The 20,314-nt window shown below is 44.2% G+C and overlaps 3 protein-coding genes across 8 annotated transcripts; all 3 read right to left on the reverse strand.

Annotated features, from left to right (window-relative positions):
• Positions 1 to 117: 117 nt before the first annotated feature.
• Positions 118 to 2,590, reverse strand: gem (GTP binding protein overexpressed in skeletal muscle). Its single transcript, XM_034611538.1, has 4 exons — positions 1,866 to 2,590; positions 1,503 to 1,579; positions 1,187 to 1,391; positions 118 to 1,077 (listed from the first exon to the last, which is right to left on the reverse strand). The coding sequence occupies exons 1-4, from the start codon at positions 2,218 to 2,220 to the stop codon at positions 794 to 796; spliced, it is 921 nt and encodes a 306-aa protein (XP_034467429.1). The 5' UTR covers positions 2,221 to 2,590; the 3' UTR covers positions 118 to 793.
• A 4,675-nt stretch (positions 2,591 to 7,265) lies between these two features.
• rad54b (RAD54 homolog B) lies at positions 7,266 to 19,700 on the reverse strand. Of its 6 annotated transcripts, none has more exons than XM_034611535.1 (16): positions 19,521 to 19,657; positions 17,978 to 18,153; positions 17,653 to 17,848; positions 12,149 to 12,370; positions 11,551 to 11,844; positions 11,291 to 11,453; positions 10,932 to 11,157; positions 10,572 to 10,658; positions 10,364 to 10,484; positions 10,148 to 10,287; positions 9,766 to 10,056; positions 9,402 to 9,565; positions 9,030 to 9,291; positions 8,229 to 8,295; positions 7,941 to 8,138; positions 7,266 to 7,861 (listed from the first exon to the last, which is right to left on the reverse strand). In XM_034611535.1, the coding sequence occupies exons 2-16, from the start codon at positions 18,122 to 18,124 to the stop codon at positions 7,641 to 7,643; spliced, it is 2,799 nt and encodes a 932-aa protein (XP_034467426.1). In that variant the 5' UTR covers positions 18,125 to 18,153; positions 19,521 to 19,657; the 3' UTR covers positions 7,266 to 7,640. The 6 variants fall into 6 exon arrangements, with proteins under 6 accessions (XP_034467426.1, XP_034467422.1, XP_034467421.1 ...); XM_034611531.1 differs by lacking the exon at positions 19,521 to 19,657 and adding an exon at positions 19,353 to 19,463 and having other exon boundaries at positions 7,325 to 7,861; XM_034611530.1 differs by lacking the exon at positions 19,521 to 19,657 and adding an exon at positions 19,353 to 19,462 and having other exon boundaries at positions 7,325 to 7,864; positions 9,402 to 9,562.
• LOC117777047 (fibrinogen silencer-binding protein) lies at positions 13,059 to 16,162 on the reverse strand. The gene is made up of 2 exons (XM_034611537.1): positions 15,180 to 16,162; positions 13,059 to 14,482 (listed from the first exon to the last, which is right to left on the reverse strand). The coding sequence occupies exons 1-2, from the start codon at positions 15,584 to 15,586 to the stop codon at positions 13,903 to 13,905; spliced, it is 987 nt and encodes a 328-aa protein (XP_034467428.1). The 5' UTR covers positions 15,587 to 16,162; the 3' UTR covers positions 13,059 to 13,902.
• Positions 19,701 to 20,314: the final 614 nt, after the last annotated feature.

Below are 20,314 nucleotides of genomic sequence, written 5' to 3' on the forward strand. Positions count from 1 at the left end.
TCTTCTGTGTCGGTGATGAGTCATACATGCTAATATCCAATCAGTGAGGTCTGACATGACAAAAAGACAAAGGCGACTGTTTTTTTCTTTCTTTTCGGATGATGTCACTTTATTTCATCAAGAAACACTGAAACTTCATCCAAGTAACAAAATACAATCCATGATCGTTCTGGTATTTATTTACAGAAAGTGCAAAATACAACACGTTATAAATAATGTCAAAGTAACTACTTAATGATCATCATAAAAACAAAAAAAAGAGATTCATACATATAAACTACACTTAAACATCAGTAGTTTACAACTGGTTGTCTTAGCACTTAGGGATTCAACAAACAAGTCAACTAACGTGGCAGCGATGAGAGCAGAGGGACGAGGGAAAAGAAGAAGAGGAGAGAAAAAGGCTGATTTTTAATGTCTTTGTTCAAAAAAACAGAAATGAAACAAACATCGCCTCCACCTGTCAGTTCGTAAATACCTCCGACATTTCTGCCGCACAGTGTTTGTGTCAGTCACTGCATTAACTGATTGTCTGGTCCATTACGAAGACTGATGGTCTGCACTCAGTCCACTTAGCCAGGTTCAGACTGAGTCATGTGAGCGGCAGAGTAGAAATCTGTTCAACGCCTCTCAGTCGTCTTGGCTGTGCAGAGGATGTAAACACAGTGAGGACCGGGTTTGAGCCACCCAACGTTTAGCCCTCAAGGATCAGGCTTCCCTCCAGTCCATGTCCGCTGATTCTATACCATCAAGACTGGGTTTAGTGCAGAGTCAAAACCAGTCTGTTGAACACCTACAGCACAGACAGGTCATGACAGGACTTTGATTTCAGCCAGAACGCCACGCTGGGGTTGTTCTTCGCCACCACCTTGTCCAGGAGACGTTTGGCCTTCGTAGGGAGGCTCTCGCGACGCACGTTACAGGCGCTGTGCCTCCGACGTTTGTTGGCTTCCTTGGAGTCTCGGCGCAGACGCAGCTGCCGCACGATGCCGTGGAAGGCCTCCCAGACGTTGTGCTGCATGGCCGCTGAGGTTTCAATGAACTTGCAGTCGAACACAGCAGCACAGGTGCGGCCCTCTGAGGCAGAAAATCAAAGATCAGTGTTTGCATTTGGAAAAAATAAGAAACTCACAGTAACTTGGGTTCATCTCTCACAAACACAAAGGGACTGTGTCTCTGTCCTCACCATTGACTGACACCTCTCGGCGTCGCACAAGGTCACACTTGTTCCCCACCAGGATGATCGGGGTGTGCTGAGCGGGACGGAAGCGGCGGAGGGTGATCCTGAGCTCGGAGGCTCGGAGGAACGAGGCCCGGTCAGTTATAGAGTACAGCAACAGGTAGGCATCACCTGTCTGCGTGTGACACTCCTGAGCCCATTCATTGGCAGTCTGAAAAACACACACGCACAAGACACACACACAGTTAGAGAGAGGAAATGCAGACAGATGTGATCCCTCCACTCTGATCCTCATGGGTCAAGATGTCGTGACTGGTCTCACCTCTGTGTCCCACGTGTCCAGCAGAGTTACAGTTGCAGGTTCTCCGTCCACTTCAATCATCTTTTCACACATTTCATCTGAAACAAACACAGGAACATTTTAGCTTCAGTGAAATCATATAATCGTCATATAATCTTATTGACAGACATGTGCTGGACATCATCTATCACAAAAATGAGTTTCATCAGAAATTAAACAAGTGTGTGGTTCATAATACTTATATCACCTTTTAAACTTAAAATCCAATGTTTTTTCCCTGTTGATTTATGTTCACATAATATGCAGTTTTTCTCTTGTAATGTTTGCACCAAATAAAAATCCGATCCATCAGTCTGAGGGTCACTAAGGTCATAATCTCCTCACCTCCACTCAGCTCGCAGTCGTCGCTGTCCATGCTGTCCGCTGCCCCGGCGAAGATGCTGGCGAACGCCGTCTTACCGACCCCGCTGGCCCCCAGCAGCACCACCCGGTACGGGCGCCCAGGCTCCGGCGGCTCCCCGGCGGAGTCGGTGGAGATGATCGAGTCCGCGGAGGACCAGCTCCCGCGGCTGCCGTTCGACTCCCCCGCCGAGCTGGTGCAGGACTTGGAGCGGGAGATGCAGGCGGGGACCCGGGGCAGGAAGCTGTCCGGGAGCAGGTGGCTGCCCGGGTCGCAGATGCTCCACCGGTGGAGCTCGGTCTGCAGGCGCAGGCTGTGGCGGCGCACGGTGGACAGCATGGTGCCGCGGGCAGAAATTAGGATGAAGTGGATGGACCGACAGCGGTGGGATTAATGTGGGTTCTTTTCTGCAATGTGGCGATTTAAAAGTCGCTTTTACACATTTTTAGTTTCAGAGAAGCAGAAAAACAAAAGGTGCGTAAAGTCAGCGCCAAAATTAAAGGTGCGTAAAGTCAGTTTTCAGTCTCTACATCTCTATTGTGCATCATCAGAGGAGGATTTAAAAAAACACACGAATCAAAGTCTTTCTAGAACAAAACCAGGCTCAGGCATCCAGCGATAAAAGCTGATGTTTGACCCGGACGTGAGGTCGAAGACTCCGGGGAGATATCCACTGCTTGTGTCTCCTGGATGAGAGTTTCCCACAGGGTCTGCTGCGGAGTCTCTAATGCTGTGATGGGGATTCCCTGTGGTTTATATGAAGAGGAGGAGGAGGAGGAGGAGGGTCTCACAAGTGGAGCATTAATATTCACTGTGGAGAGGTGGGTATTTACTGATGTGACTCATGAGGGACACACTGGTGGTGTAAGCAGTGGTGCAACGTAACTTTATAAAGGGCTGGAAGACATGGCCAAAAATTATATCAACATCAACATTTAAATATCTGTCAATAATGACAATAATCACGTTATTACTACGTTTAAGTTTAAAGACTTATTTTGCTCTTGAGTAAAGGTTTTGGTTTTAAACTCTTCTTTATGAGCAGAGAATGCCAAAAACATTTTACAAAGGTAGAACATTTTGTGTTAAACTTCTTCACTGTGCTACATAATGCATATCGATATATATATTCAATCTTTGTTATATTACTATTAATAAGTGACTTAGTTACCAGACCTGCACGCTGCTTTCTCATGTTGACAGTTTTGACTGGATCTACTTCCACTCTGCTCAAATTAGAGGCTTATTCAGCTTGTATGTGAATTATTTACACACTTGTGCATCATAAGAATTGAAGGCATTTATAAATGTTGGGTTTTGTGTGTGAGCAGAGGAAGAATAGCTGATCCGGACTTGAGCCACTGCCGGTTGATGATTAACAGACATAACAGATACAAAATAAGTTATTCCTAAAATATGCTTAACTATTCTTTACTTGGGATAATAGTTTTTTAATGTTTATACCAGAAATATTTGATGAATAATTTAGCAAGGATGCACGCCACAACTTCCAGGAGAATTTCTTTAGGACAAAAACAAAGATTTTCCACGGAATTCAATAATGAAATCTGCATGAAGACATGCTCCTGTCTGAGTGAAGCATTATCAGCTGTATTGTGAAAAAGAGACAGGGAGTGGCACAGATAACAGCTTTATATCGACTCAATCAACACACCCTCTATTGGCTGTAGCACTGTGGCTGTTGGGAGTGAAAACAATATCTATTATGTCTGACATCTATATTCTGTGTTGGCTCCTCGGTGTCAAAGAGGATCTAAACAGAGCCTTCAAATCAGGACTTTGTGTACAAAGGCTCGACAAAGAGGCTTAATATAAGCCTGAGGTCGGCTGTCAGCAGCACCAGCACATTGTTAATGGGTTGGAAAACCACCAGTTGGTATTTTGTGAGTAACCCATCTACCGATGTACACAAATGCCCCGAGAGACCCTGCATCCCATCACATGCTCATTCAACTAGTAAACACGGGATTTTCCTTCTGCAGAGCACTTCTGTGTGGGTGAGCGACGCAGCGACTGAGAGTTATTACGGTAATAGTGGGATTATACGGCTTTTTCGGCTGTGGTTTTTCAGGACTTTGTATTCGGGTTGTGGCCTCATCCTCAGGGACCTGCTGCTCTGTATTACAGCGCTGATCTGATCTTTGCTGACAGACGATTGGGTGACGTTAAATCCTTGTTAAGTGCTGGAGCGGGACCAGGGTCAGGAGGAGGGGAGCGCTGGATGGAGGGATGGAAGGATGGAGGGAGTGTTGTGCTCTGGCTGGCTGCAGATTGGCAGGGTGATGTTGATGGCTGCAGATGGGAGCAGTGAGAGTTGACCTCCTTCTTTTCGTCTTTTGCTTGATGTAAAACAATCTTTCAGAAGGTCAGACGGAGTACAGAAAAAAAAGGCTGAGCAACACGTAAAATGCTGAGCAACACAAACCGAATTTGAACAAAGTTTGTGACGACCTCAGATAACGTAGTTATGGTTTACTGCCCAACAACCAAGTTCCTGCCACGTAGAGGCTGCTGGGAAACGACAGCCTGCTCAGTTCTTAATTACAGTGCATAAATCAATAGATGTATTTATCCAGGGGACAGATGTGCTGTAGAGTAACGATCTCTTTTTTTTGGAAGGACCTGTTCACTTCACACCTTGAAGCTGCTCAGTGCAAACACCAGTCGGATCTGATGGTCACTTCTGTGTGACACTGACCTCTGACAGATTTTACTGAGACTCTTTCAACAGCTGAATTTGGAGCGCAACAGTAATGGATATATTGGCCGATTATATATTTTAAAAGATGGCAATGATTCTTAAGATGTCGTTATCAAACCCTTATAAAAAAGAAATGAACAGTTTACCATCAATTTTCTATTATAATTAACTATAAATAAAACACTAAAACAACTATATCTAGAGAACTTATTTGAAGAAATTAAGAACTTTTCTGTTTTCCTATTTTGTAAAATAAAAGTTTTTATAATGGCGAACATAAGCGCAGATACTGATGCAGGCTCATATTGTCTCTAGTTAAAACGGAACGAAGGTGTAAGGAAAGCAGTAATGCTAATTTGATTTGTGTCTAAAATGAAGAGTAGTAACATGTCACATAATTAATGTGTTTAAATGAATTCACTTGATACAATTTTTTTAAATATTTTAGTTTAAATTGAGCATCATTTCCAAAATATGCTCCCAGAGAGAATTAATCTATATATGGATCATATGTATACTTTATCATAATCTAGAATTTAAAATATAACAGTAACCAAGCATCTTGTACTTTTGCCTCACGTCTCCTCATGGAGAAGTTTGAGAGAAAGTTGTGAAACCAGGTAGACTTGTTTTGAACTGACACTTTAATATGCAGTGGCCTTGCTTCAGGAGTTTATTATACAATCAAGTCAAGAGGGTCTATTGAAGCGGCGCTGCCACAAAGAGCTCCACAGAGTAAGGTGAAGAAGGCCAAGTATACCCATACAAACATACTGTCAGCTCAGTACATGATGTTCCGAGGGTATTTCTGCCACAGTCACGTTGGATTTAGTATTTAGTTTATAACTCTTCTCAAACATCATGCAGCTCGAGCACCAATGATTCTCAGACCGATACTGAATGAAATTCTGAGAAGTGGGACCTCACATTCAGATCTACCGCAGAGGTCCAGAGATCATAGGGAATAAATCTGCGACCCAGTCTCTCAGGAAAAAACAACAACTGTATCCTTTTCCCCCTCTCCAGCATTAGAAAGTCATTCATTCCATCCCTGCGCCAGGTCTTTGAGCTGACGGGGCTTAAAACGAGGGATTGGCAGCGCAGGCAGGAGCAGCTCCTAAGAGCTTTGCACAGACAGATAACCACCTCATCATCACCATCACCATCCACCTCATGCACCACCAAGCACATGACCTCTCAGACTATTAGAAAAGTGATTTGGATCAATATCCTGCTTGGACGAGTGACACTTGTCTGTCAGACACGTGTCCCGTACCAAAGAGCTGCGGCACAGAATTTGATTGCTCTGAAAACAACAAACACCATCTCACATTGCCAGCGTCAGGCCAAGGCAGGAGCTGGAATAAGTTGCTTGGTGACAGTTGCTATGCCACCATTGGTTTCAGTCTGAGTTTCTCTAATGTCTGGAGTCATGGAGTTTGTACTGTGGTTAAGTTTGGGCTTCTGGCCAAGATCTAGGGATCATCTGACAGTGAGTGAGTCGGTCGGCTCAGACTATCAACAAATATGAGGTGGATTAACATGAACGTTTGTCTGGAGTCTGGAGCATGAATCCAAAACTCTTCACATTTGTTGTTTTGTGTCATGAAATTTCATGGCTGTGTTGTATGTGCCCAAAAAAATTGTCAATTTGACAAAAACTAAAAGTCTCTTGGGGTTTTTTGGCAGCAAGTTGAATGTGTTTTGTTTCTGGAAGACAGATGACACCTTTTTCCAGTATTTCCTGAACTGTCATAAACCCACTATTTAATTATATTTTATTACTCAATAACCACATTGCTTGTTAGTTGCAGGCCTTCTGAGCATGTGAACACGCTGACGTTAGCATTTATCTCAAACCAGTCCTGTGCCAGATTACCCAAACAGAACCAATAGCCTAGAAATGGCATTCACAGTTTAAATTCACACTGCTGCCACAGAGAAACAGCAGGTGCCGGCATAATGGCCACACTGTCCCCATCACTGTGCACACGCTGACAGGGAGCAGCGCTGCAACTGTTATATGCATTAGGGACAAGTTCAACATCCCAGCGACCCAGTTATTACACAACAAAGTTGCTTAACAAATCCCACAGAGGGGCGATCATACATACAACAACAATTACTCCCCCTTTATGTAAAGACATGCACTGTATTAGAGCTCAGTAAATCTGAGCACTAATCATGCATGAATTCAGGGACACCCACACACACTCAGAGACAGACACACGCACAGCAACACGCAAAACACCCACATACATAACTCCCACGCTGCAGCTTTGTGTTTAAGGGCATATCATCTAAAATAACAGACTGAGTGATGCCGCTTCACTAGACATCACTCAGGTCATGACATAATAAACTGACGGTAAAGCACAATAATTCTGGTAAAACACAGCTGCCTTTGTTTGTCCTCGTCCTATCAGAACGCTTCAGGTCCGGGTGACACACTCACGATGTCGACAGCCATAAACTACAGTAGATTACTTTGAATGAGTGGCTGTGTACATATTCTCTCCATAACACCCATCCTCTGTGTCACCTAAACATGTCTCAGAGCAACAGAAATCCTCTGACCCAAAGAAATATGACTCTAGATGGACACTGAGGTACAGCATGTGGATATCTGCTGAGGGAGCATTACTGACACACAAACACCTCTCATATGTTGTATTTATTCACAAATCTAATATGATCTTTCAAGAAAAATAAAAAATGTCAGTAACAAACATAACACACTTTCATTTTGAATGTAATTTATTACATAGAATACGGTCAATATCTTTAAATAAATATGAAGACGCTCGAGTCAAGAACCTCACAAGTAAAGTCATTAAAAACTGTTGTTGAAAACGTGCAGCAGTTGTTGAATGTGTAGTCATGCTGGAACCAGACTGCAGACAAAGCCCAGAGAGGCTGAAGACAAACATGTAGAAGAAGTGTGTGTGTGTGTGTGTGTGTGTGTGTGTGTGTGTGTGTGTGTGTGTGTGTGTGTGTGTGTGTGTGTGTGAGAGATTCATCTTTATCTGAAGTGTATTCACTGGACTGTGTGGGAGATGGTGGTCTGGAAGGCGAATGTGATGTGTTTTCGTGCATGGTCGAGGTAGGGGTCTGCGAAGGTGTGCGTGTCACCAGAGAAGTGTCTCCACTGCATCAGCTCGGACATGCTGAGATGCTTTGGCGCCGCCACCCCTCCACGGTCAGCTAGGCGACCGAGCTGGCAGCGCCTGTCATAGACCGGGTCCTCTTCCTCTACGGCTGCTGAGCATGAAGACAAAGGTGAGTCAAAGGGAGGTCAACTGGTGTCAGTGTGTGTGGGGCGTGTTTATGAGCCTACCCTGGACTGATCCGTCCATGCTGCAGCTGCAGTTCAGCAGGTCGTGAGTTAGGGACGGAGTGTCCGTCAGGCTGAAAAGATCTCGCATTTCATTGGTGGAGAAGCTGGTGTGTTCAGCGCCTTTACCCAGGTCGACCACAGTCCCAGAAAGCCCCTGCTTGGAGACCTGTCTCTGGAATATACGCTCCTCAATAGTTCCTGTGAGGAAGTAACACAAACCCACGTAGAACTGTGACTCAGTCTGATTCATTGATGTGTGACTCATTTTGTGAGTCATTGTGTCCTGACCTGCAGTGAGGAGACGATAGATGTGCACAGTCTTCTTCTGTCCATCTCGCCAAACTCGAGCCATGGCCTAGAAACAGAACAGAAGGTAATGTTGTGGTGGAGAACACACTTGCTCACAGTGCCCTCTGGTGGACAAGGATGTAGGTCAGTGTGTTACTGTACAGTCAGTGGGGAATTCTACACCTGCACATAGGTTCATTTTGTCTGAGCTGATGGAAGAAAGAAAATTCCTGTATTCACAACGACTTTAAACATACATAATAAAGACATTATAAAAGTAACTGATTATAATTTTTAGTCAAGATTGACACTGGATGTCTTTTGTACACAGATAAAAAATAGTGGCCTTTGTCAAAAGTGGATGGTCAAAATGTTTCACTTATTTCTTAAAGCGGAACACTGAATAGAACATCACTTCACATTCTAATTGGTAGTCTTTAGGTGATGCACATACTTGATACTTTAAATATTTGCATACATGTATTTGTTTTTCACACAGACTGATAATGAGCAACTGTTTCCTTAAAAGGTCATGTCCGGCAGATGGTTGAACAGCAGTTTAACTTTTAAATTGGAATTAAAATCCTATATCTACAAATCATAAAATCCAGTGATTGAAACAAGTCCATTTGGAAGGGGGCCCAGATAGTTTCAGTTTCCAGAGTGAACCAAATTAGGTGTGAAAGTACCATGAACGTGGGTGTGTGCGCGGCCTCTTACTACCCTGTAGCCATTGTAGTTAGTCAAAGAAAACAGTGCTGCAGACTTTGAACTCTGTTGGCATGTCCGTGTGTGTCTTACCTGAATATCGTTGGCAGGGTTCCAGTCAATATCATAGAGCACCAGATGGGAAGCACCGATCAGATTAAGTCCCACACCTCCTGCTTTGGAGCTCAGCAGAAACACAAAGCTCTGAGAATAGGAGCTGTTGAAACTGTCGACCAGTCGCTGCCTCTTGTTGGTAGGTGTGTGTCCGTCTAGTCGGCAGAAGGTGTAGCCCATGTGCACACAAAAGTCCTGGAGCAAGTCAAGTGTTTGAGTGTAGTTGGACACTACGACCACCCTGCAAGGACACGGATACACTGTCAAACCTGCAGATGTAGAGTTTATACAGCTGAAAGTGTACTCATGTAAATGTAAACACCGGACACAGACACACACACGCACACACACCTGTCTGAAGTGCTGAGCTGTCTGATGGCAGTCAACAGGTCCGACAGAACAAGGAGTTTTCCTGAATCGGTCGTGTTCAATCCTCCTGACGAGTAGGATTCTGGGAAGAGATCTACCAATCCGTCATATACTGAACTCTCCTCTGATCCGTGGTCAGCTCTCTTCTGAAAACAGGACAACAAAAGGGGCTTTCAGTCAAGACTGGGATTCAGCCAAATATCCAGGGACACAGCTAAATACTACACTTTAACATCAAAACTCTAAAGACTCGAGAGTTTAATAAATAACTACAACATAAAACAATCAGCTACATTCCCTACAGTGTGAGACTAGTGCCACTCCCTGACAGCCAATAAAATATGACCTTGACGGTGGAGTAGAGCAGGCTGGGGTGGTTACACAGCTTCTTCAGTGCAGTAATGCAGGCCAGGTGTGTGTGAGTTTGCGTGGAGCCCTGAAGACAGGCTCTGAAGACTCGATGGCACAGGAGATGCCTGTAAAGCTCTAGCTGCAGAGGGGATGGGTCACAGAACAGCGTCCAGTCGAGGCGGGGGGGCAGGTACCTATTGATGATCTCCTGCGTCCGTCTCAGGATGAACGTGCCGGTCAGGCGAGACAGCTCAGCTGCTCGCTCTTCACCCAAAACTCGCTCCTCCTGTTGGCAGAGAAAGGTAAGTTGACTTCAAATGAAGTTTTCTCGTTACAAGAGGTGTAGATTCACAGACAACAGACAGGGGGCGTTTTACCTCCGTGCAGGAGGGTTGTCTGGAGTGAAGAATTGGCTCCTCATACACTTTCCTGTAACCCATCGATGACCCGAGAATCCCTGGGTTTACAAACTCTATAAGAGCATAAAACTCCTGCAGGTCGTTCTGTACTGGAGTGCCTTCAAAACACAAAGACAATTCGTTATAAAACCTTCACAAGAGGTCCTCCAATCTCAGAAACAACCGAGTGTGTACCTGTTAGTATGACCCTGCGGCTACAGCTGAGGCTACTGAGAGCAGAGGACGTTTTGATGGTGCTGTTCTTTAATCTGTGACCCTCATCGCAAATGACAAGACCAAACTCCACTTTTTGTACCTGAGAACCCAAGGAAAATAAAATACATGTTGCAACTGGTGTATTTGAGTCATTCGTGTTTTAAAGTAAAATCAGTTGTGATCATACCTGCTCTTGGCAGCGCAGCAGCATCTCATAGCTGATCACCAGAACGCTGTGCAGAGGAGACAACACAAACTGCTCGATCCTGTGATCCTGTCAAGAAAGAATTGATGACTTAATACATGTTTAATACATGATTAAGGGGAATGATTGAACTAATTGCTTTATAAAAAGCCATTAATGGTGCCATATGCAAGTTTTCTCTGCTGCCAAATGTCATTTCCTACCAAGAGCTACAGCAATGTTTGCATTTACTCACATCAGTAGATTAAAAGAAGTGACAGAAATAAAAGCAACACAACAGTTAACATTGGCTTTACTCTCCACAGAATCTCAAGGAGAACCCCTGTCCCTCCTCCCCCTCACCTGATCCACTGTGAAAACACTGATCCTCTCACGGCCCAGCCACTTGTTAAACTCCGCACCCCAGTTCTGCACAAGGCTGCCAGGTGTAACCACAAGGACACGCTTAGTAACTGGCTTCCCACCATACGGCCCCTGCTTCAGCAGTGTCCAGGACAGTGCCACGCTCTGCAGGGTCTTCCCCAGTCCCATCTCATCGGCCAGGATGGCACCGTTGCGACCCACAGCTCTGAAATACACACACAGCAAACACATCGATATGATTTACTAGGAATCCAGATTATAGCTGTGATTAAACTCCTGTGAGGCAGAAACTGAATAATTTAGAGGTTATTCAAACAGTATTGAGAACATTTTATCACCTCATGCCCATGACACACTCATAGAGGAAGAGCAGGCCGTCTCTCTGGTGAGGTCTCAGGTGGGCGGTCAGGTGTGGGTCAAGCACAACATCCACTACAGGAAGTCCTGACTTGTTATTAGACCACTGGTGGTTGGGGGAGGGACGAGGCATCACCAGTGCACCTGAGGATGTACAGTATATACAAAATATCCTAAATAATTCATTCATCCAGGAAAACCTCTATTCGAAGAAGTTACGTTTCTTATTTCATCTCCATACCTGGAGCTTGGGCGTCATGGCGAGGTCTCGATGTTTGCTCTGGTTTAGTTCCTGGATGCTCGGCTCTTCCTGCCAGGGTGGGAGGGCAGAAAGGTTTGGATGCAAAGCGACGAGGAGGGGGTGGAGCCGACGTTGTTTGTGGCTCCTCACTCTCTATTTGGACCTCTTGGAAACAGCGTCCCTTGGAAAAGGACTCGGCAGAAATGATCCCCATCACCTCCACCTCCTTCCCACCAACCATCAGGGTCTCTCCATCAGAAAGAGCGGCCAACTCTGACACCTTGTAGCCAGTACCTACACACAAACATGGATAAACATACAACAAAAGAAATTATATACATTGTGAATAATATTCCACAGTAAAACAGCTTAAGCTTTAGAGTAATATTGAGGTTGTGCCCAAAATCACCACACTCTTCTTTACTATAAAGTGTCCTCAAAAATTCCTACAATGGAAGAGGAAGGTATGCAAAATGGCATTTACTCTACTACTGTACCACAAGATCTAGTATTAAGATTTGTGCACAAGCTGCAGACAACTTGGAGCTGCAGCTAAACCTGTGATATACATTGATTATACAAAGACAAAATGTCTCACCTTTACCGATGTCTTTTCCTTCCATGTCTTTAAGAGTGACTGAGCGTCCTCTCGTCACCAGGACTGCATCACCCTCCCAGCGCTTATGTTTCTTCTTACTGGCCTTACACCACATCACACTGAAGTAACGCGCTCCATCCTGACTGCAGGCAGAGTCTGACCCTGCAGGGGGCTGAGGGGTTTGAGGAGACCCAGGACTCAACGGAGGAGAACCACTCACCCCTGTAGCAAAGAGAAATACAACAGAACTGACTCAGACACAATACTGACCAGCAGAGGTCCCTGTTGCACTGAGACTACACATGATACCAGACCTTCACACCAGGTTTAACAACCACATTTACACACCTGAAACCTGGTCATCCCATGTTCAAATAAGAAAGCAGCAAACAAATGATGTTTGATTTAGTTATCATGAGATCCATGGTAACTTACCTCTTAAATGACTAAAAAAATAAAAAGTAGAACAATACTTTCCCCAAGGCTGATTGGCTATTTTATCCCCGTAATGGATATACATGTATGAAGATTAGATAAATCCTGATCCACACCTAATTTCACTAAGCTACTTGCGCCTGACTATTTCAGATCTTTGCATCATTTCACCAAAATGTTAGAAAACACCTTCTTGCAATGTTGAGGAAAGTGAAAACAAAAACCTGGATCCACCCCTTTGATCAAATCCTCAAAGTTAATGAATTCTTCTTCGGCCCATACCCCACCCTTCCACCAAGTTTCAAGAATATAAGTTCAAGAGTTTTTGCGTGATCCTGCATGATAGAAAAACAAACAGCTGGACAAACAGCCATGAAAACATAACCTCCTTGCTAAATGTAAAGATGCTCCACAAATCAGCTGAAATCAGGGAGAGGGACGTTGGACATGTAATAAACACAGGACCAGAACAACACTGACCTTGTTTTTTTTAATAGAAATGAGCAAACATGTGGACAAACTGTAAAATAGACTGACAACACTCATATACCAACAATACAATACAATCAATGCTGTACTTACATACTTAATAACAATTACGTCACAAAACCACAGCTCCCTTCTTTTGTTCACTCAACTGGCCAGACAGAATTTCTGACAGACCCTGATGCACTGAATTTGTCATTATTAGCATAATATTTTAAGGCCTTTGAAAGTTTAACTTGTGCTTCAGTCATTGTACCTGCTCTAAAATGCCTAATAGGTTTATCACATCTGATTTCTACAGATGTCATATTAGGTGGACTTTTTATTTACAAATAATTAACAGGGCACTAAAAGATCTCCCTGATATGATAGTGACTATAAATCTTCAGACAATCTTGGATAAAGATCATAAATGCTATGCTAACATTTTTGTATTTTACGTGTTGGTGGCTGAACGTACCCGCAAGGTACACATCTGTCACGACTACAAATATTCCCTTCCAACATCTGGACTCTAACATTTATTGGACCTGTTTTGGCCCATCACAGTGTTTGTAAAATGAGTATCTACACGTTTTGTTACCTCCGCTGTCAAAAAGTGCAGGAATGACGATAAACTATGAACCTTGGCGAGCAACATGAGGAATGATGGCAACACGAGTCTGCCTTGTCCTGCAGTATCACACAGGATTCGGTGTCTGTACGAGGCACTATACGTTTCCACAGAAAATTCAAATTCCGAAACAGCTCTCACTAAACTAATGAGCTAATCAGGGACTCGCCGGGGCATCTCTCTTTCTGACATTGCTCACAAATGTGTGTGTTCGTGCTTGTTATAGAGGAATCGACAGCCCATGTCTCAGTCGAGCAGCCTTTAGTTTCTCCACTTTGATCTTGGCTCTCAGAAGTTCCTCCTCCAGATCCTGCTTCCTCTTCAGCCCCTCTCGTTTCTCCTCCAGGAACACGGCAACCTTCCTGTGATTTGCCAACACAAGCTCATGCTCCTCTTTGGCCAGCTGCAGGGGGCGAAACCTGTCGGGCTCGTGGTGGGGGTAAATGTCGTTTTGGTAGAGGTCGTGGCGTAAGGGCAGTGGCGAGGGGGAGAGGGGGAGGTTAACGGAGGAGGACGTAGGAGACAGGGATGCTTCGTAATCTTGCACGCTGTCCAAGTCCTGCTCCCCGTCCAAGTCCTGCTCCCTGTCCAAGTCCTGCTCCTGGCCTCCGTCCAGCCCTGGCCCTGTGTGCGTGGAGAGAATGGGGAGTTCTGGCGGTGGCTTAACATCCTCTTCAGGGTCCAGCTGGACCACCTCATGGGGGATACTTGGGACAGCTGCTGAGTAATCCTGGAGTTCAGCCAGAGAGGAGCTGCTGCCAGGATGTTCGAGGGAAGAGTTGTGCTTGCTGTATATTAATCTACAAATTGAGAGAAGGATAAAAAAAAAAATTGAACGGACACCACAGGGTTTACACTACATCTAATCAATGTCTCTATTTTTACATGAAGTGCATGGAGAGCTCCCTAAATGCACACTAGATTAATCAATAACAGGATTCATTTATTAATCAGAGTAGACAGGAGGGAATTAAGCGATTTGCCAAAGTAATAACAACAAATCTTTTCTAGCTGCAGCCTCACAGATGCCAACAATCTCCTTCCTTTTCTTTTTGTTACACATTATTATAGCTTAAGATTTTGTGTCACACTGGGTAACCAAGTTCAAACAAAGTTAGTATTTGTCTCAAAATCAAACAATTAATGATTAACTTCAAATCCCATTGACAGATTAATCAATACCTGACTAGTGCCGAGTATTTTGTGTGAGAAACTACTGACCAGCTGCAGGTAAATGACAGTAACTGAAAACAGAACATGCTGTGTTTTCCCGCTAAGCCTGACCATGAACAGTGTGTAATCTGATTGGGTTTGGGAAGAGCGAGTCCTGCCCCTCCCTCCTCTCCTCTCACAGTTGAATCTGTGTCTCAAACTACAAACTGTTTAGGAGCAACGGCTGGATGTCTGCGCTCACTAAAGTCTCTCCTGACGTTTGTGTCATCCCTTCAGTTCTTTATTGAAATGTGTTGCGTTTGTTTAAATAATATCTCACTGTACCTGCGCAGTGCCTGGTCCTTTTCATGGATGGGCACGTGGTGAAACAGGTGAGGGATCATCTCCATGATTCTCCTGGTTGGCTCAGAGATGCTGGCTCTGTACTCCGGCTGGGCGTGTCTCCGCTGCATCACTTCCTGCTTGGCCGACTCCTTCAGCCTCTTGTAGAGGGTCCTGAGGCCCTGGGCCGTGCGATGGGGTCTGTCCCCTCCTAAGGCGTTGTACTGTTCGGCCACGGTGTCCCAGCACTTGTTCTTGTCCACAATGACTGCGTGCTTGTTGGTGTGCTCCTCCAGGATGCGGATGTGGGGACGCACCAGCTTCAACAGGTCCAGTTTCTCAGAGAGGGTGAAGTTGGAGGAGCGAGCTTTGCCCACCATGCTGGACAGAAACACAGAGCTCGATGCCATCTTATAGCATAGCGGACCAAGTCAGGCTTTGCGGCTGTCGCCCCTCTGTAGCCCCACTCGATAATATGGCTCCTTACGACTCCCACCTGTCTTTTTCTTTTTGTCCCTACTGCTGGATCCTCTCAGTCCACAGTGATACAGCTACCACTGGTCTAACTCCCATACCTGCCTCATGTACCTCCTCTTCTTCTCTGAATCAAACCTAAGCTATGTCTAACATGTGCATGGAATCAGACACTACTCCTGGCTCCCCTCTCAGCTACGTTGCACAACAAAAAACAGCCTGTGCTGCACACAATAAGAATCAGGCTTAACTAGGCCAGCCTCGTTTAGGCCCCCGCCTACCACGGAGGGCTTTGGATGAATTCCTCCCAGCTTAGGCTGACGTAGCTAAGCCGCTTAAGCCCAGCCCGACCTACTTACAGCTCGGTCTCTGTAAACCCCAAACCAAGCACAGCACAGAGCAGAGCAGAGAGCAGAGCAGCCTCCACATTATTACACATGCACATCTGCAGCGGCTCTGCACAAAAGGGGGAAACGGTCTCCACAGAGTGTGGAGCAGGTTATCAGGGGCCAGGAGACTGTTTTCCACAAGTGAGCGACGCTTTGAAATAGCGCTGGCTTAACTAACTGAGTGGGGGAGGGGTCTGGGAGCGCGCTGCGCATGCCCGCAGACAAACACGGTGGAGAGTGGATGTAAACAATGAGTCTGGACTGCGTTAAAAACACCGATGCGTATAATCGAAACATGTGTGCGGGGCGAGAGAGCCGAACCTGCACAGAGCCGCACGCACAGTGTGTGTGTGTGTGTGTGTGCGCGCGCGGATGGTGCAGACACGGAGGCAGGGAGCGGTGCCGCTCTGATCCCGAGCACAGTCTTAATCTCACCGCCGCTGCCACCACACCAACCCGCCAATTTACATGATGCCGGACCTGCTGTCACCCAGCCCCAGCTTTAACATCTATCCAGTGCGTGTGTGTGTGTCATTGTGTGTTTGTCATTATAAGAAACACACAGTCCAGCACGGAGCAAGAAGAAGAGCGCTGTCTTCCAGGTTCACGTTTTTGTTGTGTAAAAGGAAAAAAAGAACACGTGTCTTTAAGTGCCTACACACCGCTGCACAATCATCGTGCACTTATCTGTTGAAGGCAACAAGGACAGGCTGTGCTGTTGTGACCATGGTTAATAGAAGAGAATCACTGTGTGACAATAAGAAACAACATGTGCTGAGAACCAGGCTGGAGCTTTGTGTTGAACCTGTCAGACCCCCTCATGTCTCTGAACAGGAAACAGCTTCTACTACTAAGAAGTCTGGATTCATGCACCGTTTTCTTGACTGAAATATATTTACAATCAAACATCATATAGATGCAGAGATAATATTATCAGAGGTATGAGTCATAATAATTAGCATCGGAACAGGAAATGCATTTTCCATGATTCCATAAATTTCCCCACATCTCTTGATATTATTGTCAGTCAAGTAAATATTCTTCATTTTTGAAGATACATTCTTATTTCTAGTATTTTGCAGTGATTTGCATCTATCCACACAGCTTCCTTACATTTGATTCTTTTTTTGTAGGTAATGTGTAGTGAGGCATGCACTGGACTCTTGATCAAAAATGGATTTCATTTTATTTTTTGCACGTTGGATCAGCTGCATGACATCCTTATATTGTCAGTTCACATTATATATATATATTTTTTCCAGTTGTGATGTTTCAATGAGAATCAATGAGGTATCAGTTTGGGCTGTAAATATGAAATCTCTCTCTCTCTTTTTTTTCTCCCTCTCTCTCAATGACCATTATATCAGGTATTTAAGGTTCTGGCACAGAAATGTAATTATTTCATTTGTACATTTCTTTCACATTGTTTTTTGCCTGAGGCAGATTTGTAACAAAAGTATGCTCAATAAAACTTAGAGGTTTTGATTGCTGTATGCAAGTGCCCTTTTTTTATTATCATGGTTTTTTTTTTTGTGCAGCATTCATATCAATAAAGTGTTGTTGTTGCATCATAATCTGCACATTACTATCAGCCATAAATCTCTGCTTCTTACCTGCTGTTCTCTTGTCTTCTGCATAGTCTGTGCTGCCAGTGTCAGGATATTCCGTGTTGTCGTCATTTTCCTTACTTTCCGTCGCACTGAGAACGAGAGCCAGAGCCCTGGACAAGGCCGGAGCAGCCGGTGCAGCTTTGGGCTGGACGTCACACCTTGTCTTACTCGGAGCTGGTGCTGATAGACTTCTCTGGACCTGCAGGATGGGGCAAAGAGAATTTGTAATCTGGGGAGTTTCAAACAATGCTGGATGATCTAGGAAGATGATGGAAATCAAGTGAATACTGGGGGATCAGACTCCAGGTAATCGATGTGAATAATTTACCTTTTCCAGTGCATTGCCTAATCCAGGTTTAGGGGCCAGGGGCTTGGATTGAGTGGCAGGACATGAGGTAGAGGCCCCAGGAGGCATAAATCGAGGCTTTTTCCCTGCATTACCAAAGAGCTGGCTGGGTGCTGCCGAGCGCCTCATTCTTCTACCAGCAATCCACAATAATGAATCTAGTTAAGACATAAAACAATAACATTAAATCCTAACCAGCATATTATCTTACCAGCTAATTAAGTGGCCTGGGAAAACCCAAAGATCTTAAAAGAGGCAATTTAGGAAACAATCAGTACAATTAGCCAATGCATAGATTAGAGTGATGTTTCACGGTTTATTGTTCAAAGCCACCTGTTTCAGCGTTTCCCCTGAAATAAATTAAGGGAAGATGCTTTTGACTATAACAGAAAGAGGATTTTTGCTGGCGTATAAACCTGTTGTAACTAAAATGAGCAAAAGAGAGTATAAAGACATGGATTTGATAAATTACCTAATCGATAATTAGTTTGGTTTAAATTGCGGACTCAATGATCTATATCAGAATAACAAATAAAAATAAACAAATGACAAAATACAGAACCAAAATATAGAAATACCATCATCACATTCAGAGAGTACAAGTTCAGAGATTAAAAAACACATTTGTTTGAGTGTTTCCAAGAACAAGTGTCTCAGTTGAGGCCCATCTGATCACATGTTTTGAGTCAATTAATTGAAACATCTATTTATACATAATTCCTCAGCAGAGCATGAAAGGTGTTTTGGTAGCCAAAAACACGAGGCTTGCATTCGTCCATCTTGGAGTTTGAGCTGAACGCTGATGATGGATTGTGGGTCGTGGTTGTGGATCCTGATCGTGGTGGCAGCTGATCGTAGACTATGATTACATCAAGGCTGCTTGACATACAACACGCCGACTCACATATTCTACCATTTCTGACAATAACTCCTCAATTCACTTGTCATCGCGGCTCCCTTCATCTCCATCAGACATTTTCTTATGTATAAATACTTGCTGCATCTATTACTGCTCTCTCTGAGGTTTCTATGTTTTCCCCTGTTATTAGGGTTTGGGATTGTTGATTGAATTGATTGATTTATTGCATCATCATGTGCCACCTGCAGCTTTTTCACTTTAATATTGACTATAGCTCCACTACAGTAGTTTGCTGTGTTTTAAGTGAACTACACTTGGCTCTAAAACGTGTTGCTTTTAACATCTGGACACAGAAAATGTTGTGCAAACACTTTACAGTACTGATGCACATAAATCCTTCCTAATGTTTAGTCCCACATATTTGACTTTTCTCACTAATCACTACATTTAGGACTTGGGCTGCCACATAAGACAAATATCTAATCGAGGTCTCTTTACGCTTTAAACGTCTTTCCCACGCGCACACATCCAGCTCTGTGGCTACATGAAGCTGTTGTATCATGTAGCAGGTTAGCATGATAGCTAACTGGCTCGCGGCAGTCCCTCGCTGTGTTGGCGCTGCTGTTGTGTCATGGAGGACAAAGTGAGACAACGTGTGATAGTTACCGACACGAGCCAAACGCTTGAAGAAGACATTCAAAGTCTCAGACTCTCACTTTATTCCACGTTCACTCGTTCACTCGCGTCTCGATCCTTCAACTCCACATCCTGTTCCGTTTCTCCCGCGGAATGATTCAAAGCACACCGATTGGCTACTCCCACCACAGTGGGCGCGGTCAAGAGGAGCGAGGTGCGCTCGGTGTTTGATTGGACTCGAGTTTGCCGCGCACCTCCTCATCTGATTTCACGCCTCCCGCCGGTCCCCGGGTTATAAATCGAGCACACCCAGAATCCTCAAGACAGCTGACCTCACCTCACCCCTTTAACTGGTGACGTCACACATAGAAGAACTCTTTGCAAAATGTAGAAGTTGTTGTTATTGTTTCAAAAATTATTAATAATAATTAATACAACTGTTGAGGTATTTAATAGTTTCTTTAAGGAGGAATGATTTCAGAATTATCTTATTTCCTCTCTTTAACATTAAAAAAAAATTGTTATTTCAAATAATGTCTTAAGTTTCTCAATATGATGAGGAAGTTTCTCAATATTTTATTTTATTTTATTACAGGTTGCCTATTAAGAACTGGTTTAGGACAACAGATTAAGATGAGCCTATATATCCAACTCTGGCTCATGTCTGTTAATCAATGATCACTGTCTCTGTCAACTAAAATAAATATAAAATAATTAAGTGGGTAGTGTCTCAAAACTATATTAGTTTAAAAAAAACAATATTTTGAGGAGGATCCTCTTTATTTTAATATAGTAAGTCATTATTTAGAGGTTTTCATATAGTC

This window comes from Hippoglossus hippoglossus, chromosome 16 (assembly GCF_009819705.1).
Source record: "Hippoglossus hippoglossus isolate fHipHip1 chromosome 16, fHipHip1.pri, whole genome shotgun sequence".
Lineage (NCBI taxonomy): Eukaryota > Metazoa > Chordata > Actinopteri > Pleuronectiformes > Pleuronectidae > Hippoglossus > Hippoglossus hippoglossus.

Excerpts from the sequence above, each read along its gene's own strand:
- LOC117777047 (XM_034611537.1), bottom strand. The coding sequence starts at position 15,586 with ATGGCATCGAGCTCTGTGTTTCTGTCCAGCATGGTGGGCAAAGCTCGC. Across the intron at positions 14,483-15,179 it reads AAGGACCAGGCACTGCGCAG|ATTAATATACAGCAAGCACA; the intron begins GTACAGTGAGAT and ends CTCAATTTGTAG.
- gem (XM_034611538.1), bottom strand. The coding sequence starts at position 2,220 with ATGCTGTCCACCGTGCGCCGCCACAGCCTGCGCCTGCAGACCGAGCTC. Across the intron at positions 1,580-1,865 it reads CGACTGCGAGCTGAGTGGAG|ATGAAATGTGTGAAAAGATG; the intron begins GTGAGGAGATTA and ends TGTTTGTTTCAG. Across the intron at positions 1,078-1,186 it reads CCGAGAGGTGTCAGTCAATG|AGGGCCGCACCTGTGCTGCT; the intron begins GTGAGGACAGAG and ends TTTCTGCCTCAG.
- rad54b (XM_034611529.1), bottom strand. The coding sequence starts at position 19,431 with ATGCTAACCTGCTACATGATACAACAGCTTCATGTAGCCACAGAGCTG. Across the intron at positions 12,371-17,652 it reads AGAAGACAAGAGAACAGCAG|GGGTGAGTGGTTCTCCTCCG; the intron begins GTAAGAAGCAGA and ends TCTTTGCTACAG. Across the intron at positions 11,454-11,550 it reads CCATGACGCCCAAGCTCCAG|GTGCACTGGTGATGCCTCGT; the intron begins GTATGGAGATGA and ends GTACATCCTCAG.